This window comes from Gallinula chloropus (genome assembly GCF_964237585.1).
Source record: "Gallinula chloropus genome assembly, chromosome: 3".
Lineage (NCBI taxonomy): Eukaryota > Metazoa > Chordata > Aves > Gruiformes > Rallidae > Gallinula > Gallinula chloropus.
The window spans coordinates 76,038,663-76,063,307 of NC_140087.1; the positions used below are offsets into that span (position 1 = coordinate 76,038,663).

General features: G+C 37.2%; 1 protein-coding gene across 21 annotated transcripts in view; it reads left to right on the plus strand.

The window, feature by feature from the left end:
* NRXN1 (neurexin 1) overlaps positions 1-24,645 on the plus strand; it is a gene marked incomplete at its 5' end in the record, with an annotated part of 727,448 nt that overhangs the window by 338,823 nt on the left and 363,980 nt on the right. For 18 of the 21 annotated variants that reach the window (XM_084260960.1, XM_084260959.1, XM_084260964.1 and 15 more), the window contains 3 exons: positions 3,419-3,800; positions 4,324-4,514; positions 19,270-19,443. In XM_084260960.1, the coding sequence (XP_084117086.1) occupies positions 3,419-3,800; positions 4,324-4,514; positions 19,270-19,443 (747 nt within the window). Of the gene's footprint in view, positions 1-3,418; positions 3,801-4,323; positions 4,515-19,269; positions 19,444-24,065; positions 24,093-24,645 lie in introns of all 21 variants that reach the window. The other 3 variants (XM_084260962.1, XM_084260948.1, XM_084260946.1) reach the window with 1 other exon arrangement.

Below are 24,645 nucleotides of genomic sequence, written 5' to 3' on the forward strand. Positions count from 1 at the left end.
GTGATTGTTGTAGGTCCTTTCCAATGGAACTACGATGTTCTAGCTGATAAAACCAGTGAGTCTTTTCTTTGTAGTTGCTACTGAATAACGCAAAAGTGTTGCCTGTGGGTCCAAATTTCTGGTACAACACTTCTTTCCACATGCCAGTACCTGTATCAGAAGCTGACTGGTTGACTCAAAATCCCTCTCAATTCTTCGATCTGGAAGGTGCCTACATTTATGTAATCCACAGATGTTTAATGTTCTTCATCCAAGGGGAGAAAGTCTTCTCAGTATTTGGGAGGAAAAAAGTCTGCCTGAACTCCCTGCGGGAAGCTGTGTGGCCCATCTGTGGCTTCCTCCATCAGTGAGGAAGGAACTGGCTTGAGAGAGGGAGTTAGAGGGAACTTGAAAGTCTAATAGCATAGGAAAATTGCTGTTTGTGCCAGGAATAGTACATTTCTACATAGAAAAACAATCCTTATTGTCATGCAGGACTGTGTGTTGCCGAGCTTAAGTTTTCACTCCCATCTGGTAGAAAGTCAGAAAGTCAAATGTGCACAATGCAATTCAATGTGTGGTAGCTTTGAATTTCCTAAAGGGGTAGCGTAAGAGTTGTCATATCAGATTGGAGTGTTCTTGCTCTAAATGGCATAGAACTTCTCTTCAGATATCCCAACAGTCAGAATTGTGGTTAAAATATAACCTTGTCGTTATTCCTTTGAAAAGTTATCATCATATGGAAGCATGAGGAAAAATTGGACTTTCTCAAAAAAAATCCAGCTTTTTTTTATTCCATTTCCTGTATCACACATGGGGAAAAAAAAATCAGATCCATAAAGCTCAAGATGCAGGGGAAGCTGTTAAATAATTCAGCTTCACTTTCTGTTTTTTACAGGTTTTAAAATATCACCAGTTCATCTACGTACTGAGCTTAGTTCCCTTTGACTAATGCATAATTTGTGTAAGGATAAACAATGCCTTTCGGAATCATAGATAGCTACAATTGGAAAGCATAGGGGAGTTTTTGAAGTTTTTATTCATCATAGAGAAGTTTAAATACTTGCAGTCCCGATGCATTTTGCTTTCTAGAAATGTATAGAAAATAAGTGAACTGAAGGAGGTCACCACAGTTGTAAAATAGCAAGATTACCTAACTTATGGTTATGAACAGAAATTCATTTTTGTATGTCCCATAGCAAAAGGTAAAACATTTTGTGTGGAAACTCGAGAAGTTTAAAAAAAAATACAAAAGCAAAAACCCAACAACCAACCAACCTTGTAAGCACAAACTGCAGCCTCTCTTTTTCTTAATCGCTGCAGTTGCAAATACTGTGGAGCGTTACACGATGTCTCAAGTCCTGTTAGCAGGTTTGTACAACTGAAATGTTAGAGGAAGATTTGGAGCGTAAGCCCAGATTCTGCAATTTTTTTTTACTACCAGACTTAAGAAAGAAATACATTTAAGGTAGTGAATGTAGTGAGGATACTGTGCTACAGGCCAAAGCTTAGTGGATTTTTGCCATGACATTTATGCAATGCCATCTGAAGTGATGTAAGACTGGAATATATAATGTTCCTCCTCTAAAATACGATTTTCAGCTCTCTGGCAGTGATCCAATATACAGCTCTCGGCCTTGCAGAAAGTTACAGATTTGACACTTTTCAAGACAGCTCCATGACTCATTACTGGAAGGAAGAACCTGCCTTTGTTAATACATCAGGAGAAGTGGTTCCTTCAGAATTAGTCTTTAGAAACAAGAACATCAAGAGGGTTGTCCTTGAGCAATAAAGTGCTCAGCCTGTATGACTGCACATCCCTGATGTTGATGGTGTTCAATGACATCAGTAGAGTTAGGTCAGAACACATCCAGAATCTCAGTAAGCTGCTTATAAATATCATACATCATTAGAGCAATTTTTTTACAATTTTATTAAAGCTTGTAGAGCTATTTTCGCTGTAACTTCACTGATACCTTGTATTTGTATCTCAGTGCCGTGAATTAACCTGTTTGTGAATCCATCCCCCCAGGCAAAACCCAGCTATCTGCATTCATGTTGCCCTTATCAGTCCCCCGTTCACAAGTGCATACAAGGGCACTTGCTTATAAAACCTATGAAGGTACAGCTGTCTAAGGTACAGCTGTCTAAGGCTTCCTCAGGGTTTTCTGCACTGCCACTGAGCACATCCAGCCTGGGTCAGGGCTCACTTTGCCCTCTTAGAGTAGTACATGAAGGGAAGGACAGAGGGAACTTGGCCTGTCAACACCTCTCTGTACTGCAGCTGTGGGAACTTGGTTATAGATAACTTTCATGTCAGTATTTATTCCAGATACACAAAACGTTTAAGGAACTGGGAAATCTAGTCTATGGTTTGGAAAAGGTGTAGATTAAGTGGTAAAAATTCTCAGTAATAAAAAGCTGTTTTGTCATCATACCCACACAATGTGACCATGAATCAGCCTTGTGATAGTACTGCCCTACTTCTTTAAAATAAGCATAGAAAAAAAATCTAAGCTGTGTTAGAAAACGGAAATCTTCACAACTTTGATGTGCTGGGTAAGGTATTTAATAACTAGCTTAAAAGCTTACCTGGCCTGTACATGGTGTACCCTGGCAGTGTTGATCCTTCAGATTAGCTCTGCAGTCAGCAAATTTCATGCTTTCTGCTGTGCAGGAGTCCTTGCACGGCAAAGAAAAACTCAAAGGTAGCTGTGAGGCTTGGTTTTGGCCATCTTTCTGATCTAAGCAAGTCCCTTGCTATTTTCGGGATTGTAAGATGCTGTTATACACCCTTTCTACAGACTTTCTGCTTTGTCCATCTCTTGGGCTCTGCCCCCTTGTCCCACAGTTTATCCCTGTGGTACAAAGCAAGTTGTAGCTTTGTATTTCCTTGAGGAAGACTCTGTCCAGCCTTGCAGTGCTGGGCTTTGCAGCTGGGACAGCGTTAAGGTACCTAAGAGAGCTTAAACAGGAATCCTTCTTTCCTCTTCCAAATCATGCATTTCTAAGCAAAACGTGGAGTAATATCCTCCAAACTGTTATGCCTTGCTTCCATGAAACTGTAACATTGTACTTTTAGCTCTGAGATTTGCCTTTGTGTTCTTCAAGTTGTGTTAAGTGCACTTGCTTAGAATAAAACCACACATCTGGTTAAGTGTAAGCAAAGTGAGGGATTTTGTTGACAGTTCAGTATACTGTGGTATTGTGCTTCAGCATAGAAGCCTTGCTGTTGGCCTTACCCAAACACCCTGAACGCAGAAAGCCTCCCAGACGTTTACCAGTAGTTTGGGTGAAGTTATAAGAATTGTCTTTGGAGTCAAGAACTGGCTTTGCCCATTCTGAAAAGTATGAAATTGATACAGAGACTTAATCAGGTGATGTGTGTTTTGACCTCCCATTCATTTGCTGACATGTGTTTTCTTGTTGCTATTTAAAGGTCAAATGGCTGGTGATCACACACGACTGGAATTCCACAACATAGAAACAGGAATAATAACAGAACGGCGCTACCTGTCTTCTGTGCCTTCTAATTTCATTGGGCATCTACAGAGTCTTACATTTAATGGCATGGCGTACATTGACTTATGTAAAAACGGAGACATCGATTATTGTGAGCTAAATGCAAGATTTGGGTTCAGGAACATCATAGCAGATCCTGTAACCTTTAAAACAAAAGCAAGTTATGTTGCATTGGCCACGCTACAAGCATATACATCTATGCACCTTTTTTTCCAGTTCAAAACAACCTCTCTGGATGGATTGATTCTTTATAACAGTGGCGATGGAAATGATTTCATTGTGGTTGAATTAGTAAAAGGGTATGTATGGATTAGCATAATGGAAAAATCAGTCTGTATATATGTATACTCAGGAGAAACACAAGGGAAAAATTAGGATACAGATCTTCATCTGACTGGACATACACGGTTGTTGAATATTTCTTCATGTCAAACTTCATGTGCTTTATTGTGACTTTTTCTTTCAGATGAAGTTAGATGCCTGAAAAATATGAAAATAAATAATAGGTATAACTTCTGTAGTGTTTACCACAAAGAAGTACTAGTTTGTAGCCTTCCTCTTGTTCTCTCTCTACGTATGTATGCGTGTGCTGGTACGTGGAGTGCTCATTACTTTCCAGAACCTTGGGATTGCATCTCGACTCGTCTAGATGAATGGTGATTTCTCTGAATTAAGGTTGCTTTCCCATTTGGCATTCATTGTCACCTTCTGATTGTACCAGCACCAGGAGTACAAGGAAATAGGAAATATTAGACATATTAATTAGTGCCCCCTTGCTATGTAAAGAAAAAGGAAACTTTTCCAATTTTTTTCTTTTTCCAGATATTTACACTATGTATTTGACTTGGGAAATGGTGCAAATCTCATCAAAGGAAGTTCTAATAAACCTCTGAATGACAACCAGTGGCATAATGTGATGATATCAAGAGATACCAACAATCTCCACACTGTAAAGATTGACACTAAAATCACAACACAGAGCACAGCAGGAGCCAGAAATTTAGATCTTAAAAGTAAGTACAGAAATTCCTATATGACCTACAACGAGGGTCATTATGGAACGACAACCTGCAAAGTACAATATTACTTTGTAATGCCATATACAATGTTTTATTTGATAATAAGTAATATGATCACAAGAGATGATATCATCTTTATGTTAGCCTGACAATGCCAGTTCAGTAGTAGTTATGCACAGTTAGGTACAACTTTAAATGTGTGAAGATGCCACAGGAGAAAAAACGTGGAAAACGGTAAGAACATTGGATGGGATGGTCCATATATACAAAAAATATAATTGGAGGACTAAAGTAGTTCAGAAATGTCTATCAAAACAGGCTTGATTTTTACATGAACATAAGTCATGTTAAATAGCATACAGAAACCAAAGCCCAAGTGTTGCAATATGACTACAAAGTCTTTGCAGAACTGGTGATCTCTATGTTAGATAATCAGAGAACATTTTTACCTGTCCCCTACTGTTCAGTATTCCACATAAAACCACATATGTATCAGTCCTACGATGAATCAGTTATAAATACAAGTTGTCAGATGTAATGAATCATCTTTATATATTCACCAAAATATGTAATGTGTTGTAATTTCAATTGCAGAGAGGGATAAACTTTGTTTTATGGGTCTAAATCTACATTTTATAGGTGCAGCTAGATTCTTAAGATCCATTTTTATAAACCAAATTGATATACATGTATATTTTAAAATAAGTTATAGTAATGAGCTGTAAGGACAGTTTTCTGAAAAGCCAATTTGCATCAGAGGAAAATATCTTTCTGAAAGGAGGTATATTTTTTAAATACTGTCTACATAATCAAATACGTGCTGGCGAGGTGAAAAAGTATTGTGTATTTTAAGAGTCTTTATAAATGTTCTTGTTAGGAAACCAACATTTCATAACAGTAAAAGAAAATTTAATATTTCAAAAGCCAGGATGTTCAAAGTAGATATTAATATTCCATCAAGAACTTATTCCTTACTGGATTTTCTTTTAACTACCTCTGAGTCACAGATAATGAGCTGACCTTAGTAATTATTCTGGATTTTGTGATATTTTACATGTTTGCTTCACTTGAAAGTGCTATTAAGATTGCAAAAAAGACTGTGAAAACTGTATCTTATCTGTCATAATTTTCAGTGAGAGCCTCTTTATCAGAAATGCTTGGTTTATAAATTAAAGCTTTTTGGATGGCTCACGCTCCATACAGCCAAATTTTTTTAATCTGGGCCATGTTCTTTCACATTTTTGTGTTCTTGTAAATAAGATCGATGTTTATTAAGGCAATATAGTGTTTAATGGCATTTTTGATGCTGTAGAGAAAGCATCCACTTTATTCTTTCACATGTTTTGCAGTAAGTACTATTTACACACGTGCACATATATGTGTTTAATCTCCTTTTCTACCAGTATATTAATTAGAACTGAGAAGGAAAAAAAATCCTGTTAAGAACTGATACCTAAGTTAAAGCAATCATTTTTTTCCACATCTTTTTCAAACTGAATGTGGTGGGTTTAGTATGCGGCTTTAAGAAAAGAAAGTTTGGACAATGTGCTTAATGCTGGCACTAGAGGGCAGTGTTATTTCACTAAATGCACTGTGTAGTGCAGCGAGGATAACCTATAAAATCCAACATTCCTTTGTTTTCCTCACTTTGAAAATTATACTTTTGTTTTTTACGCTTTTGAAGTAAAACTCTATAGCTGGTGCATTTTCTAACCTTGACTTCTATTGGAAAAATACTGAAGAGCATGAAAAAGCATACTGAGATTTGAAGCAAGGAAGATGAACCATATTAGATGCTGATTTTCTGTAATTCACCACCCAGGAAATGTGACTAGTAAAAGAATAACAAGCCTGACATATTCAGTACAGTAATGTATAGTAAGCAAATTGGTCTAGCATAGCAGATCCTCAACCTCTGTCTTCACACTGTAGTATGCTTTTGGGGGTTTGGTTTATTAATTTCTCTTGTGTATTCTATTATATTTTGCTTGGTCAGCTGCCTTAAATATGGCACAGCATATATCAAGATTTTTTAAAATTATTTTATTTTGGGGGGAGTTCAAGCTAATATTTTTTAGCCAGCAGGCTAAAAAGGACAAAAAATATTGCCTTTCATCATTGTTTTTCCTTTCTTTGTATTCAGTTAAAATGCTTCCCTGTAGCTTGTTCTTCTCTATTTTATGTTGGTGTTTCTTATGGTGACACATCTATGTTATGGCATAAACACTTCATACACACTACTGATACAAGCAGCTACAGTTAATCCATTGTCCTATATTATTTTAACCCTAGCAAAAAACCAAATTCCAAATGTTAATTCCTGCTAGTGATACCAATAATTCTGTTTAACTAGGCTTAGCATTAGGTGAAATATAAATGTGTAGAGATAACAGAGAATCTGTAGCATTTCTGAATAATTGTAGAGTTACTAGTTTTCAGATGCAGAAATCCAAGCTAATCCTGGAAAGATAAATCAATACATGCTGTTTTTTTTCAAATACACAGAAAATCCAATATATAGATGTGACACAGATTGTGTTGCAGAGGCTGCACAGGATGCCAGTTGTCTGAGAAAGCAGCCAGTTGCCATAAAAATATGGGAGAGAATTTTCACTATACATTTCCTTTTGTGTGTAGGTTTTGGCTACATAACATAGAAAATCCATTATTACAGGCGTGTGTTCCCTGCGTAACCTCTGGCACAATTTCGGTGGCTTGGAGTGGGTACCTGTGGAAATACTTACAGTAAATTTTCCAGCTTAATTATTGCTGTAATTAGATGGGCAAATTATAAATTGGAGACAAATAAATGAGTGAAAACAGTTCTGTGTTTGGATTCCAAGAACTGTGTTATTTTTCCTAGCAGAAAAAATTAGCAAAATGTACTCCAGTGCCGTTTTAGCACATAACCTGTGAGCGAGTCTTAACAGCAAGGGCAGTGCAGCTTAAAGCCTGCCAACATCCAGTTACACAGCAAATTTGCCTCTGTGTATTTCATGAGCAGTTTCCTTGTCCTGCTTTCAGCATAGCTCAGGTGGTGAGCACGGCTACAGCTCAAGGCCTTCACCGAGCTAAATCCTTGGGTGGAGGGGAAATCTTGCTTCCTGTACTTGGTGCTGTGTTCTTCAGGTCTTGAAGTGTCTGAGTAGCCTTGACAGGGCTCAAAAATGGCAGTGAAAGAGGAATTTGACTTGTGCTCTTTTCCTTATTGCTGCCAATACTTTCAACTTGTCTCACACTCTTTTCCACACGACCTTCCCAAATGTCACTTTTAGAGTCCATTGTAAGTCATATGTAACTCCTGTCCTGTTAGGTCACTGCATCCTCAAAAAATGCTGATCACATTGTAGCATACAGCAGAATTATGTAAAAATCCTGCCTGGATCTCTTGTCTGGTTTACTTCTATTGCTTTTCACTGGCCTCTGGTTTTCTCTGTTCCTTTGTGTGGTGGGTTGACCCCGGCTGGAGGCCGGGTGCCCACCAAAGCTGTTCTATCACTCCCCTTTTCAGCTGCACAAGGGAGAGAAAATAGAAAAAGCTCACAAGTTGTACTAAAGACAGGGAGAAATCATTCAGCAGTTACTATCACGGGCAAAATATACTCAACTAGAAATAAAATGCATATAATTTATTACTCAATCAAAACAGAGTAGGATAATGAGAAATAAAACCAAATCTTAAAACACCTTTCCACAACCCCCCCTTCTTCCCAGGCTCAACTTTTTTCCAGATTTCTCCACCTCCTCCCCCTGAGCAGCAGAGGGGAAGATGGAGAATGGGTGTTGTGGTCAGTTCATCACATATTGTCTGTTGCTCCTCCTTCCTCAATGGAAGGTCTCCTCACACTCTTTCACAGCTTCAGAGTGGGGTCCCACCCATAGGAGACAGTCCTTCTCCAGTGCAAGTCCTTCCCATGGGCTGTACTTCTTCACCAGCCTGGGTCTCTTCCATGGGCTGCAGACCTTCAGGACCAGACTACTCCAGTGTTGGTCCCCCATGGGGTTACAAGTTCCTCCAGAAAACCTGCTCCAACACAGGCTCCTCTCTCCATGGGCTGCAGGTCCAGGCAGGAACTTGCTCCAGCATGGACTTCCCATTGGGTCACAGTGTCCTTCAGGGGCCTTCAGTGTGGGGTCCCCCATGGGCTGCAAGTGGAATCTCTGTTCCACCATCATCTTCCATGGGATGCAGGGGGACAGCCTGCTTCACTATGATCTTTTCCATGCACTGCAGGGAGATCTCTGCTCTGGTGCCTGGAACATCTCCTCCCCCTCTATCTTTACTGACCTTGTTGGCTGCAAAGTTGCTTACATCTTCTCACTCCTTTCTCTTCCAGCAAAAAGCTGCCACTCAAGTTGGGCTTTTTTCCTCTCCTTAAATATGTTACTACAGACCCAGTACCACCATCACCGATTGGCTCAGCCTTGGTCAGCATCAGGTCTGTCTTGGAGCCAGCAGAAGCTTCTAGTAGCTTCTCATAAAAGCTACCCCTGTAGCCTCCCTCTGCTACCAAAAACTTGCCATGCAAACCCAAAACACTTTGTAAGAGATATGGGTGCTGATGCTGATACATTTGCCTTTTCATTCGCTATTTTCCCCAATAGTGCACAAGCAGCCTAGGCTGAAGCTTCTAAAAGAAATAGTATTAATCTCTGGTATCACCCTAGTGGTTTTGCAAATGCATGTTACATGTACTTCCATGTACATAAAGACTCATTTGGCAATTAATTCCTTCTTGTAAACTTTCCATGCAATTATCTAAATTATCAGTTGATCTACTGGCCTGGCATATTCATTGATGATTCTTAATAGTCACTTAATCTATTGATATTTCATTTGCCTGTCAAAGTAGTTTATTCATGCTATGCAAAACTGAGCGAAATTAGTCTCGATCATAAAGAAGATTTCTTGTTCTATCATTGTCAATTGAAATTATTTCCATTTCACATAATATTTTCCCTGTTGTTTTATGTTAAGCCTGTGATTATTGTTGCTATATTATAAGTTCTTCTCGATATTGAATTGTCTCAATGGCCGTGATCCTTCGTATTTCTATTACTAAGAAACAAAGCTTTAAGAAGCACAGATAAGTATTTTATATAAAAACACAATTTTGCTCAAATGAACAAGTATTAATGCTTAAATTTCTCAAATAAACACACATGAGTTAATTGTAATGACCTTGCCAGTGGGCTGTGAACTCTTCATGCAGAAATAACATTGTGTTCCAAATATTGTCAGCAGTAAATAGATCTTCCTGATGTGACCTGTTGGAATAGACAACGCCAAATGCAGCTGTTCTCTTCCTGACAGTGCCGGGAAAGCAGCCTCTGTATAGATGGAAAAATAAGGTTCTTAAACTTGAGAGCTCTTCCTTGAGATTTCCCATGTAGCAAAGACATATGGGCAGATTAATATCAGGAGACTGGACAACGAGATCTAATGCAAATTCCTTTATCCCCCTTTCTTTGCAAGTTGTCGCTGACTGCTTCTAAAGAGCGATGCTGTCTACCAGGCTGTGAAAATAATTTTGGCAATGCTAAGACTTCGGAAATGGTGTCCAGATTTCCAAAATTATAAGATGGGAAAAAAAATTTAAAATCTACTCCAGTGCTTCTGGATTAAATAATTAAGAAAACACCCTAGTGTTTGTGCTGATCTATGTGAAGTCAACAACATTTCAGTAGTCTTTCAGATCACTCCATGGGGAGAGTAACTTTGCTTTCTGCTGCTTCTTCCCCCGCTCTTTTCAGTTTCCTACACACATACAAATCTATAGATTTGCCTGCATTTCTACAGCTGTTTGGCATGCAGGTTCTTACCATCGCTGATTGTTGAATTTCTTTCAAACCCTTCTGGAATACTAAGTAAAAGTTATGCTAAGGATAATATAGGAAACATATATGCTCTTTAAAATTACCAAAAATTACCATAAATACAAAACACCAAATCCTTGCACACTCTTTCCCTCCCCCGACCGAGAAGCATTCCTAAACTTGTTTTCAAAGTGTTCTGCTGTGGGTATGAGAGAACCATCCTCATGGAATTTGACTGAGTGTCCTTTTTCATAAAAGAGCTGCTTTTATAATATCTTTAGATTCTGGAGGTGATTATCTTGCTTGAGGAGTTGGTAATATTGAATAAAGTGTTTCCCTCTGTAAACCTACATTCAAAATGAGAACATGTAACCTCTCAGCTTTTTTGGTAGCTTTATGAGGAGAAATCCTCACTGTTTGGAAAATGAGCTCTGCCAAGAGCATGTGTTAGGCTATTGAATCAGAGAATGAATAAATTATTTCAGAGGAATATCAGTAGGATGGGAAATCAGCATGTTCTATGCCATGAAAATGCCTGCTTCATTAGATTTTTGTCTATTTTTCAGGTTTATACAATATACCAGAGTGGTCAGAACAGGAAAGAAATGAAGGACGTTTGATGTGCTTGAATGCCTCACCTCCCCACCACAACCATCCCCCTCACAGAGAGTAATTGGCATAGCATCAATTCTGTGGGAGATAGATTACCACACACATTTATATGGCAATTAGATTTTATTATTTACCATTTGACACGCATCACCAGCTTTTCTCACAGTCCATTGGAGAAGCAGACTGCTTTGGTTTTAAATCTGTTTAATCTTTTTCAATGCCAGTGCTTTTCGTCTAGTCCCCAGAAGGGAAAAAGAAGCAAAAGAAATCATAGGATCATTTAGGTTGGAAAAGACCTTTAAGATCATGAAGTCTGTTGTTAACCTAGCACTTCCAAGTCCAACCACTAAACCATGTCCCGAAGCACGAGACCTACACATCTTTTTAAATAACTTGTTTGAGAACAGGACTGTTGGGGAAATGGTGGATTTTAACCTGGAGAAATCTAGGGGAATGTTCAAACTTGAACACTTACCTTTTGCATATCTACTTTTGCCTGTTGGAAACTTAGTTGATAAGGACATTGCCATGTTGTTGCTGTTGCCCTTTACACACACTTTTTGCACCACAGATTTACTTGCTTGTGAAGCACAGGCATATTTGCAGAACCATTGAGTGGTTCTGAACTGAGACAAAAAGTGTAACAGGAATGAGAATTTCGCCACGAGGTAAATGTGGAAGTGGTGGAATGAATGTGGAAGAACGTGGATTCTCCTGCAGAACTCAGTGTGAGCAGCACAGCAACAGCATGAAGAAAGTTTCTAGGCAGAAGCACATTGGTACGAAGTGTGGAAAGTTTTCAATGCAGTTAGGAGAGTAGCATGGTTAAGAGCAATGTAATGGAATTGGGAGACTTGGAGAAAGGTAGAGCAGCCAGTATATTTTCAGCATGGACTGTCATAGAAAATAGTGTCAAGAGAAATCAGTAACGTGCTCTTCCTGGTGCACCCATCAACTGTGCATTCTCTGTGACACCTCTTTATCTTCCCTGCCTTTTTTTTATTGTCAGTGTGGATTACGGTGTTACTGTTTAAAAAAACCAGTATCAGCCAAAGGAGGAAATATCTTCAAAGTTAAATGCTCTTGATGAATAACTACAATATGCCCTATATGCCAATAAGGATGACTAAAGAAGATCCACAGTGCCAGCCTTTCAGTGGTAGTAATTATGTTTTTTGGAATAACTTTAGTGGGGTATTCAGGGAAAAAATATAAAAGCCAGTGTAGAATTGGGCTGAGAAGATTGGGTCCCATATTTCTTCCCAAAACAGAAATTTGTTAACCCATAATTGTTTTCCCTTGCTTGGTCACCAGTAGGGGAAATGGGAAAAATGGAAGATACCACCTGTCACATCATAAAACTGCGTTTTGCCCAAACTATTTGAAGGGATAGATAACTCAGCAAAACCTGGACAAGTAAACTAGCTACCCTTTCCCTTCTAAGGTGAGCGAGCATCTAAAAGTGATAGAATTCATCACTCCAACAGGCAAAATATTTGGAAAGCCTACTTTTCTTTTTTTAAAAAAAAATCACATCAAAACCAAGATTTCAACCGCAAATCAATACTGAAGCTACAGAATGGACTCTTTGAAGTGAATTAGTGGGCATAAAACACTACATTTACACATTCATGTCTTCCCTCAAGTGCCCTTGCAAGTGGTAGACAAAATTCAGTCATGCTTGGCTCTAGCACCAAACAGGCCTGTGAATGCGCAGCAAGTGTATATTCTCTACTGTAAAGGGAGATTTAAAAAGCCATATGCTGGAGCGTATGTGCTGCAGAAGCTGTGTGGATGCATCATTTAAGTCTTTATCAACTGTCCTTCAATTTATTATTGGTTTATGATCACAGCAGGCTTCTTGATTTATTCAAAAAAGAACAATTATATTTCATCAACATTTTTAAAGGATCAAATTTATTTTTTTTTAAATATGGAACAAAAAGTAAACATTTAGTCATGACTAATGAAAGTGCCTAGAATCACCACTCATCTGCTGTTCAGGCTCAATTCCTCTTCTAGAGTGTGGGTTGAAACCCCACATATGAAAGAAAAGTCACCACTCTGCATATTGCACAATGTAAATGGTAGGTAGGTGTTTTTGTACGTTGGAGAAGGGAAAAGGTTATTAAGGCCAAGTGGGCTCCTGTATTTCATTGAATGTCAAAGGCATCTAGATGCCTACCTGACATTTTCATTCGAGACAATGTCCCTTGTTTCAAGATCAGGATGTTCTTTATTGTGTCTAAGTCATTGCTTATGTGAGAATAATTTATTTTCACATTTCAGTTACCTCAAAAATACCATGAGTTAGAATCATATAATTGTTTTGGTTGGAAAAGACCTTCAAGATCATCAAGTCCAACTGTTGTTAATCTAGCACTTCCAAGTTCAAACTCTAAACCATGTCTCTAAGCGTCACATCTACATACCTTTTGAATACCTCCAAGGATGGTGACTCAACCACTTCCCTGTTCCAATGATTGATAACCCTTTCAGTGAAGAACTTTTTTCCTATTATAGCTGGAATTGTGAGGTTCTTATGTTGAGTTCCACCTAATGCTTCATTGTGCAACTATTAAGATACTATGAAGTGATTTCTATTGATCTTGTAATAGCAAAACATCATTTTATGAAGGACTTGAAGAAAGTAAGGGCTTTTTTCTTTCAACTTTAGGCATTTCCTATTGTATTTCTCAGCCTTTCCAGACTTCATTCCTCATTGCATGCCTGAGGGAAGAAGCTGTTACACGCTTAATCATTTTGAAATAGCGTATTTGGAGAAAAGTGGGCCTGACACCTTGGCTTCACCACAGCCAGATGTTCCTTTGCATTTTCACATGTTATATAAAGGAATTGCGGATATTCCTGTTGCACTTTCAGAATCCACCAGGCTATGCCAGGGCTATCCATCTCTTTCTTGGGGAGTAATACCACTCTAGCACACTATAGAAGCACTCTTGTTCCTAGTCATAATAGTGATTTAGTACAATGCGACATTTGAAACAAGACAGAGAAATTTCTTTTAAAATGAAAGAGAAATGAAGAGAAGAGCTGAAAGTACGGTTGGAACCAGCAGCACAAGAAGATGTGAAGGGACAGAATGTCTGCTTTTGGAGAGAATGATGGATTTGAAGGTGTCTTTGTGCAGCTATACAAAAACATTCCAGGGATATTGTTTTTACAGGTTGTGAAAAAGTCAGGCTGCAATTCCTTCTACTGTTTTATTTCCTTCTTTTTGTTTTGTTTTCATTAAAATATGGAACCATGTTGGAATGAACATTGTTCAAGAAACAAACAGCAGTACAACAAAAGATACAGGTTTTGGAGAGTAAAGAAGCCTAACACTATCCTGGCTAAACAGCTCGTTCCCTGAGCCATATTTACATGTTGCTGTTACCATTACAAACATGTGGATAATAATTCCCTAGTACTTGAAGAGAGTGATAGCTGTTATATTAAATGAACAGGTTTTGCCACTAGCACATATCACCTAAGAATTTTTAAGTGTGGGCATCAGGAAAGAGAGAAGTGCTCACAGGTCACCCCATGGAATGTCAGTAGTACCAAATATAAAGATACTTCTGCTACATATTCAGAAAAGAAACAACTAGAACAGTATCTTCAATTTTTATTTTATAATTATTTGGTTTAACATTTGCAAAGTTCTTATTTTGAAGAAATGTAGAGATTTGGGATTAAAAAAAGAGGAGTTATTACAGAAGGATTTGGCAGTATTTGTTTCACCAACAGTTGTGTGTGACTCACTGTTGTGTGGTGTTCTGTGCAGTTTTTATTAAGTGTTATTCCAATAATGAATACATTGAGAACTTGAGTTCCTTTATTAGCTAGCAATTTGTTTCTGTGTTAAATTCACTTGTTCATCAAAGCACAAATCAGCTGTAAGTCAGAGAAGAGATGCATAGGTGTAAATAGGAAAGCTCCTGTTTGAGTAAATGAAAATCTTCATTACGTGTAAAAGATATAAATTGTATCCATTAAACTTTCTTTGTCAGTGCTTATGAAATAACTGACCAGTGCTATAATGCCATGATTTATAGGTATAGCTCTGAAGTGCTGCTTTCCTCTGGCCTGCAATTAATGTGCCAGTGAGATACGCTCTAGCACACTTTTTTTTGGGGGGCCTCAGAAAAATAAGAAGAAACAATCCTCCCTTTCTAAATAAAAGGGGATAACTCTTTCTACTGACTCCTAATATAAGTAAGAAGAGAGTTGTGAGATTGAAGAGTACCTGCTCTCAAATCAAGTGCATTATTTGAAGCTTCTCCAGAGATCAGAAGGAAATCTTGGAGCACTCTATTCCCTCACCCATTTCTTAACTATTTTCTACTTTACCTATGCCAGTTGATATATCAAATTGGTTATTCTCCTTTATAAATTAAAGAAAGCCAGGATGGTCATGAAAAAGAGAAAGAGACTTTTGCAGGAATACATTTAAAAATCAAAATAAACTTCAGAAGAAAATATATGTAAAAAAGGTAATGACTAAACTTTAGTTCCAGAAACTGTGATTAGCACTGTAATGCAAGTATATCTCTTTCTATATGTATTTTAAAAATTGCTCATCTGCTGAAAGGAATAAATAGAATAGTATTTTGCATTGTGCTCAACTCCAGAAATGGTCACACATTTTCAGTGGCAGCAGTATTGCAGTAAGGCTGCAGCTAGTTTAGATAGTGTCATGATCTCTTAATATTGATTTGATGAACTGTGATACCTAACTTAATAAAATAATTTACATGCAATTCATAAGGGTAAGTAGGCAGACACACAACAAGGGATTAATCCTGGTTTAGAGCATGTACCATTTCCAGTAGTAAAGCTGTACTTATTAGAAATAAAAAGGAGAAAACCTGAGAATCTCTATCATGCTCTTATTGATTCCTCTGATCTCTTTTCAATAGAGCAGGGACAAGCTGCATCTTTTCTCAACCTCTGCTAATGCACATTCAGTATACAAATATTTTAGTTAACAATGTTTTCTGCAGTTCTGTGTTGTCTGAATTTCTAATAGATTGAGGTGGATTGAGTTTAGTCAGAAACTACTTCATTGAGATGAATGTGAAAATGAAGCATGTGATTAACTGAAATAATAGTAGCTGTGCAAAACATTTGTTATGGCAGATGTGAAAAAGTAACTGAGAAAATTTAAATAGCTTAAAAAAAAAAAATCTGAGTTTTAATTCCAGAGCCTATCCTTTAATAAAATTCTGTCTCTGTTTTTATGTCATCAGCAGCAAACTCGAATCACATTTCATATGAAATCTGGGAAAGGTTTAGCCCATAGTCACAAAAATACTTGTATGCACTTTATGAAATGTGAATTCTGAGTATGGTTTCTTGATACATATGATATGTTTTAGTGTAGCACATTAGCTAATGCTGAGTTAAAATATTACTCAGAACCTCTTTCTCTGTGGAATCTGTATCTTCAGTAGTTTATAATGATCAGTTCTAACTATCAGTAGTCTTAAAGAACTGTAAGTAAAGAGTAGAATTACACTTTACTTAGATTCAATGTATTGCACTTCTGATTTCCATCCCTGCCCATAGCAGGGCTGTTGGAACTAGATGATCTTTGAGATCCCTTCCAACCCAAAGCATTCTATGATTCTATATGATACCTACTTGAAAACATTTCAGTGTATATTTTCAGAAGCAAATATTCCAAGTTAAGGTTCATATGCTGACACACTGACCTGGACTTCTACTAGCCATTAGCTATAACTGACAACTGTTACATGCCTGTACATAGTGATCTCAGTATACTTCAGGGATGAATCATAGCAATTAACAGGAGATCAGGAAAGTTTGTTGTTTTAAAGGTTTAACCAGTCACAGAATAAAAATGGTTCTTTGGACAGTATACATGTTTGGAGGTTTAAGAAGAGGCTGCATGTGTCATGTCCAATAGAACAAGTATAACCTTTTTAGCATAGATGTGATTGTTCTCTGGAGTTTCCCTGTTTTAAGTTTTTTTGAATCAAACAAGATGTTTATACCTTTGTATTCTGTGCTAACGAAGGCTGAAAGCACAGAACTTCAGGAAACCTGGAAGGGTTTTACTTTCTAGATGTTCCATCTAAGGAAAAGATGAAGAACCTTGCTTATGAGGCAAGATGGTTTTATTTTGGTTCCAGTTCATCTGGTTGAAAAAAGCAGAAGTTTTTCTGCTGTGAATGAATTGCATCCTATTTGTTGGAACATACGGATCACCATATTTTAATCTGTTATGTCTGATACTGTGCTTCTGAGATTGATACTGTACCTCAAAGCTCTAGAGAAAAGCAATGTCTTATTTTTCAAATTATCTATGTGGAATGAAGAAAACTTGAGGTATCTTAGACCACAGTGCTATAATGGTTGCTAAGACTTTTGGTTGGATGTCTTATGAGACTAATAATATGCACATTGCTAAGTTTTTTATCTCCATTTCACTAATTTAGTTACTGTGGAGTTTTAGGCCTGGTACACCGTGACTATAAATTTTTCACAATCTGATAGACATTTGTTTCAGGCCAACAACAGACAAACTGTAACCACTGCAAACAACACTAAATTGCACTCCCTTGTGAGCAAGCGAGCATGCCAGGAGAACCAGGAAAAGGTGTGACTGCTGCTTGTATCAGTAAGAGGGAAATGAAAATTAGACACATGGGGTAGTGATGATAGCTAGTACATTCTGAATTCTGTTGCTATAAAATCTGCCTGCAAAGCTTGGTAAACACTTGGGAAAAGAACAATTTTGCATTTGAGGTGATGCTGAAACACTCTGGTACATCCTGTATCCTAGGCTTCAAAATCATCCAGACTGGGGGAGATACTGGAAAGAACAAGGTAGATTAGAATGTGTATTCAAATAGTCTATGGAAAAAATATGCTAGCACATAGCATGTCACCAGGGAGGAGTAAGAACTGTGTCACCGGATGATGTCTGACAGTCATATGCTCCCATAAGCACCTTCCTTGAAACAGGTTCTCAGAAGCTCAGATGCCCTCTTGCTGGGAGCCTAAGGGGACTTGCCTGCAGGCATGCTCAGAGCACTCCCACCAAGCTTGCAAAGGTGTCTGCTTTCTCCGAGTTAGAGGATAACAGAGCAGGACAGTAAACTCACACAGGATGTAGGAAACCTCAGTTTTATTCCTTTTTTGTCTGTGGCTGAAAGAATCAAGCACAACTTGCCTGCCAGGAGAAGGACTGAAGCCTTTTAACTGGGGCTGTGTTCACGCTGATCATGCTTCCCCTCTCTGGCCAAGCAAATCTGACTCTTTTCTGCAGTGCATTTCCAGCAATTGGAAAGCACCTAGTTAAACCTATAGTCTGACACATAAGCTGCACTTTAGGGAGGTAGGTTATGTTCCTTTGAAAGAGCACTGTTCTGCCTGCCAGAGACACCAAACCCATGAAAGAAAGGCACAGCCTGAATTGTTGTAAAACAAAAAAAAAAAGCATCCTCTCCCTTGGTGTTTAAGGGAAAGTTATAGTTATGTCCTTCCAGAGTAAGTCCTGAATAAGTTGCCTGAGCTTCATCAAAGAAAGCTGTTTGTAATAATATATGTATTTTTGGCAAATGCTGTTTGGTCAGTGTCGAGAATGCTATTTAAAGGTACCTAACTCCCCCCTGTTCCTGCATGGATGACACAGGGTATGAAGTTTGATGGGGAGAATCAGTCATTTCGCTGCTTGGCAATGGTTTCACTAAGTCTTCTGCTTCCCTAAACCTTTTTTTTCTTGTGCTTTTAAATGGATGACTCTGGATGTATAGACTTTAGTTGGATCTTGGTGCTCCATTTGCTGCCTTCTCAGTGTGCTTAATCCATAATCAGGATGATCTGTGGACAGGTTCCCTGAGCATGCTAACATCATGTATCAGTGCTAGATGCATTTCTAGATGCAGATTCTCTAACTGAATCGTCATCTGCAAAATAGATGCATGTTTCCTCTATATATGAGCTGGTACATACATGACATGTCCAGGAACTTGAGTAATTAAAAAAGTAATTTATAAAAAATATTTCTAAGTAATACAAATGTAAATTTAACATATGCTTTTCAAAAATATACTCCTGCAATGTCTTATTGCATCATACATGCTATCAATATTTTCTTCTACATTTGTCTTAAAGGATGTTGGGGGTTGGACCTGATGATCTCTTGAGGTCCCTTCCAACCCCTACGAATCTGTGATGTTTTTCTGAGATAGCTGTCATTGAGCACAAGAACACCAGATCAAGCAAGTCAAAGATTCTTCAGGGTTTGTTTTTTTTTTTATAAGTAATATTTATTTTTCCTCAACAGGTGATTTGTACATTGGAGGAGTGGCCAAAGAAATGTATAAGTCCTTGCCAAAACTGGTGCATGCAAAAGAGGGATTCCAAGGCTGTCTTGCATCGGTTGACTTGAACGGACGGCTCCCAGATCTGATCTCAGATGCTCTCTTCTGCAATGGGCAAATAGAAAGAGGATGTGAAGGTATTAAATATGCTAATATTTTATTCTTTAATATCATAATGAAAGTATTGTGTGAATCCTGCAGAATTTTGTTGATATGTACACTCCATACATAGAGAGACTGTATTTTACTGGCTTCTAATTAATCTTGTTTGACCCTGTCTTACAATATGACTGCATGTTTTTTAGTATTATGCAGACAATTGGGTGCCTGCCTTACAGCACAGACATTGATCTAAGAGCAAGAGATAACTTCTTAAATGTTTAAGGATGTTCCATTCTTTTTCAGTGGCAGAATAGTTTGCATGTATTGTTTATTTATGATATATTTTAATTAATGATAGAAACAATAACAGTAAGCTTAAATGAACTCCTTTCTATCTTCATAGCACTTAGGCATTAGCTAATGCTGAGATATTAGCTAATTATTTCCATTTTTAAAGCAGACATTTTGAGTTGATTAATTCAAGGTTAATTTATGAAACTGCTTTGAGAACAATCTTCCATATTCTCTATTTTTTGCTCACCCCTGAGATTTGCATTGTCATGAGCCTTCCTATCTGAAATCAGTAACAGCCAAATATGTTTTCTCTCACATTTTTAATATCTCTATTGACTCATCTGGAGTATCATGGAATTTAAGCGAGGGCAGAATTAGAAGAGGTGCATTATGTAATTCAAGAGTGTCAATCTCTAGCTATTTTTCCAACTGTCATTTAATCCCACATTATTTTTACTATGATTTATGGAATAATTTAAATAAATTCTCTGTCCCTGCATATAATTCACATTCACACAATTCTGAATTTTGTGGTTATCTTCAATATTACATGTTTTCCCCTCTCTCAATTGCTGTTCTTCTCTGGACAGAAAATTGTGTAAACGACACTGTAGAGTTTCACACTGGAATCTTGATTTTGGTATCAAGTTTGTTAAGTTTGCAAATAGACACTGTAAAAAATCTAAGCAGAGCTGGGGGGTTTCCTCAAGCTTCACGAGATAAAACTTTCTGTTGGGTAAATTCTCTCCCATCTTTTGTTGTGCCTACAGTAAGTTTGTACAGGTTGAAATTTTTTATCCTTTACCTGCTGCCTCTAGTTACCAATATAAATTCTATTGAGAGCACATAGAAATATGTAAAATTCAAAACTTATTATTCCTTAACTTTTGTGACTATTTATTTCTTTCAAGAATGGAAAAAATATGTATAAATTAGTTTGTCACTGAGTTTTGAAAATTAGATTCTGCTTTCTGAATGATGTTAGCAAATTCCATGCCTGCACCATCCTTTCTGAGAGTCAAAGTACACCTTAATTCCATTATGCATTTCATAGCTTCCTTTGAAATTATGTAATTTTCTAAATGAATTTTATGTACTTCAAAGACACATTGCCACAGGCCTAGAGTGCAAGTTCACCTTTTAAACCAGAGGCACAACTCAGCTATCGGTGAATTTAATAAAGCTACCAACAATTTAATAAAGGCCATACAAAAATTTCCTTTTTCGGTTAGCTTTTTCCAACACCTAAATCACCTGACACAAACAAAATGGTCAAACCAGATGTGCTGCCTGGCTCCCAGAGAATGCTTAATCAGTAGTCCTTTGCCCACAGAAGGAAATCTTTTAACAGTGAGGAATGAAATATTCCCATCTAGTGTTTCTGCTTAACCCTTGCAAGTTAACACTTCTGTCTCCCTTTTTAACTTCCAGTCTTCCTGTCTGACCCATCTGTCAGCCTCTTGTCCGCAGACCAAGGATCAGATATACAAAAAAATGTTCTGACTCCTAAAATATGATTTAAGTCACTTGCAAATTTAGCTGCCTTCTAGAAGTCTCTTGTGTACACACACGACTGTCTCCATCCATAGAGAGCTGAGAGTTTTGCATCTATCTCACAGTGGGGTGTGTATGCTCTCTAAGTCCCCTGAGATGTTGAGTCCAAAGATCCCAGGGTACAGCAGCAGAAATAATTTCAAAACAATAAATATTAGTCACGGCCATTCTCAATCCAGAAGACTGCTGACTGTACTGGTGGGTATATTTGTGTCCTTCGGTAAAGTTATTGGCCTGCTCCAAAATCTTTCTTGAGAAGTGAGGAACTTGGATTTGATGTTCTTCAGACTGTGATGGGACTGAATTACCCACCTTTCTGGCATTAAAAAAAAAAAAACAAAAAAAACCAAAAAAACAAACCAACCAAAAAAACAGTGAAGGCATAATAGAATTTTATTCTTAAAATATTGGTATTTCTCAATAACTTTACCATTGTAAGTGCATGCTAAAAAATCTTACTTTGGAACATTTTTTGCAAACCCACACGTGGGATTGGTGTGGCAATTTACCAGGCTTGCATTTCGAAGTTCCAGCCACAAGCAGATAGACATCTCTGTTTTCTATCATTGAGCATTGAATATAATTTACACTTGGCTGAATTCACCTTGTTGACAAATTTTCAATGGCTAGAACAGATAGAACAACAACAGATAGAACTAACAACTAGAAACATAAATATGTTAACTAGCTCTTCGAATCGTTAACTGCAAACCCCAGAGCCAGGTTAGACATATCAGCCCAGTTTTTCTCTAGTTAAATCCATTGTATTTTCTCTACATGTTGTAAGTAAAGCAGGATTATAGAAATTACAGCATGATATAAAAAAATAAAAGCTTTAATAAGTATACAAGAAAAATGCACTGCGTGCCTGCATGCACATATATAATGTAATTTGTGTATCAAATGATGTATAGGAAAAGATTCTAAGTATTAACCTACATGAAGATTCTTGGTGGTGAGATACTGAATATGTTTTTTTCAATATATAGTAAACCATGGAACGTGCTACTTAATAATGCTTTTTGCATAATATGTAGCATGTAAGCTCTCACATAAGACAAACGTAAATGAAAATCCAGTCAATTAAAAAGTCTGCAGTGAAAACTGAATAAATTAGAATATTTACATAAATGTGAATCAAAAGGTGGGTGCTTGAGAAGAGTACATCATTACAATATTTTTACTAAATAGCTTAGCCTGTAATATATAGAAACATATAAACCTGTTATGGTAGATATTATAGTATTTACTGACATTAAGCAGTCCTTTTCTGTTCCCAAGAAAAAAAAAGGCACAAGGAAAAGCCTTCTTTTAATAAATGAAATTCTTACACATAAGCAAGTCCTGATGACAGTTTAAAAATAATGACTAGTATTGACAAGCCGAAAGTACTAAGAATCAATTTCATAAAAAAATGAAATATGCTGCTTTTTTAACAAGATCCTATCTACATTTTTGCCAAATATATGTGTTTTAACACGTGCTTTTTAATGTGCCTCAGGGTCCTGCAGTTTATGCACTTTTAAGTCCTTGTGACTTTTGCTCTACTTTTGCAAAGATGAGGAAATTTAACATTGCATAACTAAAGTGTAAATAAATGCATGAATATATAACATTTAAACACCTACAGATATTTTCACTTCATCTTTGTAAAGTTTCCGAGTAGCAGAATCTGGTGAGAAAAAAATGTGTCTTATCTTGTCAGCTACAGGATTCTGTCATTATAATCCCCAGCTCAAGAAAGGGTGATGTAATGCCCAAATGTTTAAACTTCTGGGCTCAAAAACTCCAAAGAAAAGGAAATCACTATCCTATGTCCGCCCACTGTCATCAATCAGTTATGGTGGCGATGGTGGTGGTTGTTGTTGTTATTATTATTGTTATTACAGAATAAAACAGAACAGTTAGTAATTTTGCCAGAACAGGGATGCAGCATACACTGCCCTCATTCTTAATTGCACTGGTGACTGTTCAGGCCCTGGTTAAGAGCATGCTTGAGCAGAGCTTCATTTCAAGCAAGAGGCCATTGGACTGACTTAAATCATATTGATATGGATTTTTCTGAAATACTGGCAAATCAAAAGAAAATGCCACACTGAGATCTTTGAAGGAGCTTTAATGTGAAAGAAGGGTTAAGTGGATTTCTCTCCACAGGATAATTTAGAATATTTATATAATCTTTGGACCAGTTTTGCCCTGTCATCAGTGACTAGCAGTGGGAGTTTCAAATGAATATTGATGGGGCTTCTCCAAAACAATTTAGGAGAATTTTATAATCCCAGAACCAATTTTTTCCTTATAATGTCAAGAGTCAGTGTGAAATGTGAATGAGCTCAGCGTAATCTGTAGTTCACCGTCTGTATTTCAGTCTTCATTTACCAGTAACAACGAAAAGGCTAAACAAAAGAAAGACCAGAGAGGATGATGGTGCTAATTATTCTTGAATTCAGTGCATCTGAATATGACAAATGGCTAGTCAGGATTCAGCCATGCATTTACTCTGCTAATGCATTCATATCTATCCAAGGAAGAAAAAAACTCCAACTTTTAATTTTCCTTCATTACATGTCATCAGCTCAATTAACCATTATATTTGTAGTAAAATACTGGCAAATTACTGCTTTCTTATTTTGGCTTGCCTGAAGATTTATGGCTATTAGCATTAATTTGTTTGCATTATATGGCATTTCTTTCTCTCTTTAACAGCAGCATGCACTTTACTCTGACTGTTTTTTTTCTGTGTTTGCTGCCATTTCAATATTGCTTACTAACATTTAATATATTTTGCTTTTTTATTTTGCTGACAAAGTTGCATTGATGAAAGCTGATTTGCAAGGTAGATAGCCCTGTGTGTATGAAACAAGACTGAAACCCCCAATGCACAGTTGGATTTCTGCAATAAAAGCTCTGCAAATTTCAGAACTAAAGTGTGTAATTTTGTTTCAGATTGTCTTTCACACCTCTAAAACAATGGGCTACACGAACCCTCATTTTCCAGCATAGCTTGCATAAAGGCTTTCAGTCTTGAATATGTTTGTATAGTGATTGCTTTAGTGCTTTGATCATTCCTTTTCAAATTTTATTTATATTTCAGTAGTCTAGTTACGATTCTCTAGAAATAGAGTAGCTCTGTTTTTCATGTCTATGTCACATTTTGGCATGCCAGTTCATTAGTAGTCTAAATTTCTGCATTTCCCTGTAAACAAGGAACCTGCATGGGATCCCTGAAGCATGTGAATCAGCACTTGCCAACATTCCTTCCAAAGAATCCCAAACTCCTCTTAATTTCAGACCTAAATCATTTAAAATAATCTGTGGGATTAAAAGCAATGCATAGTGTAGTTTCATTCTTATTTTATTTTATGACTTTTCTTTTCCAATTTTACTTC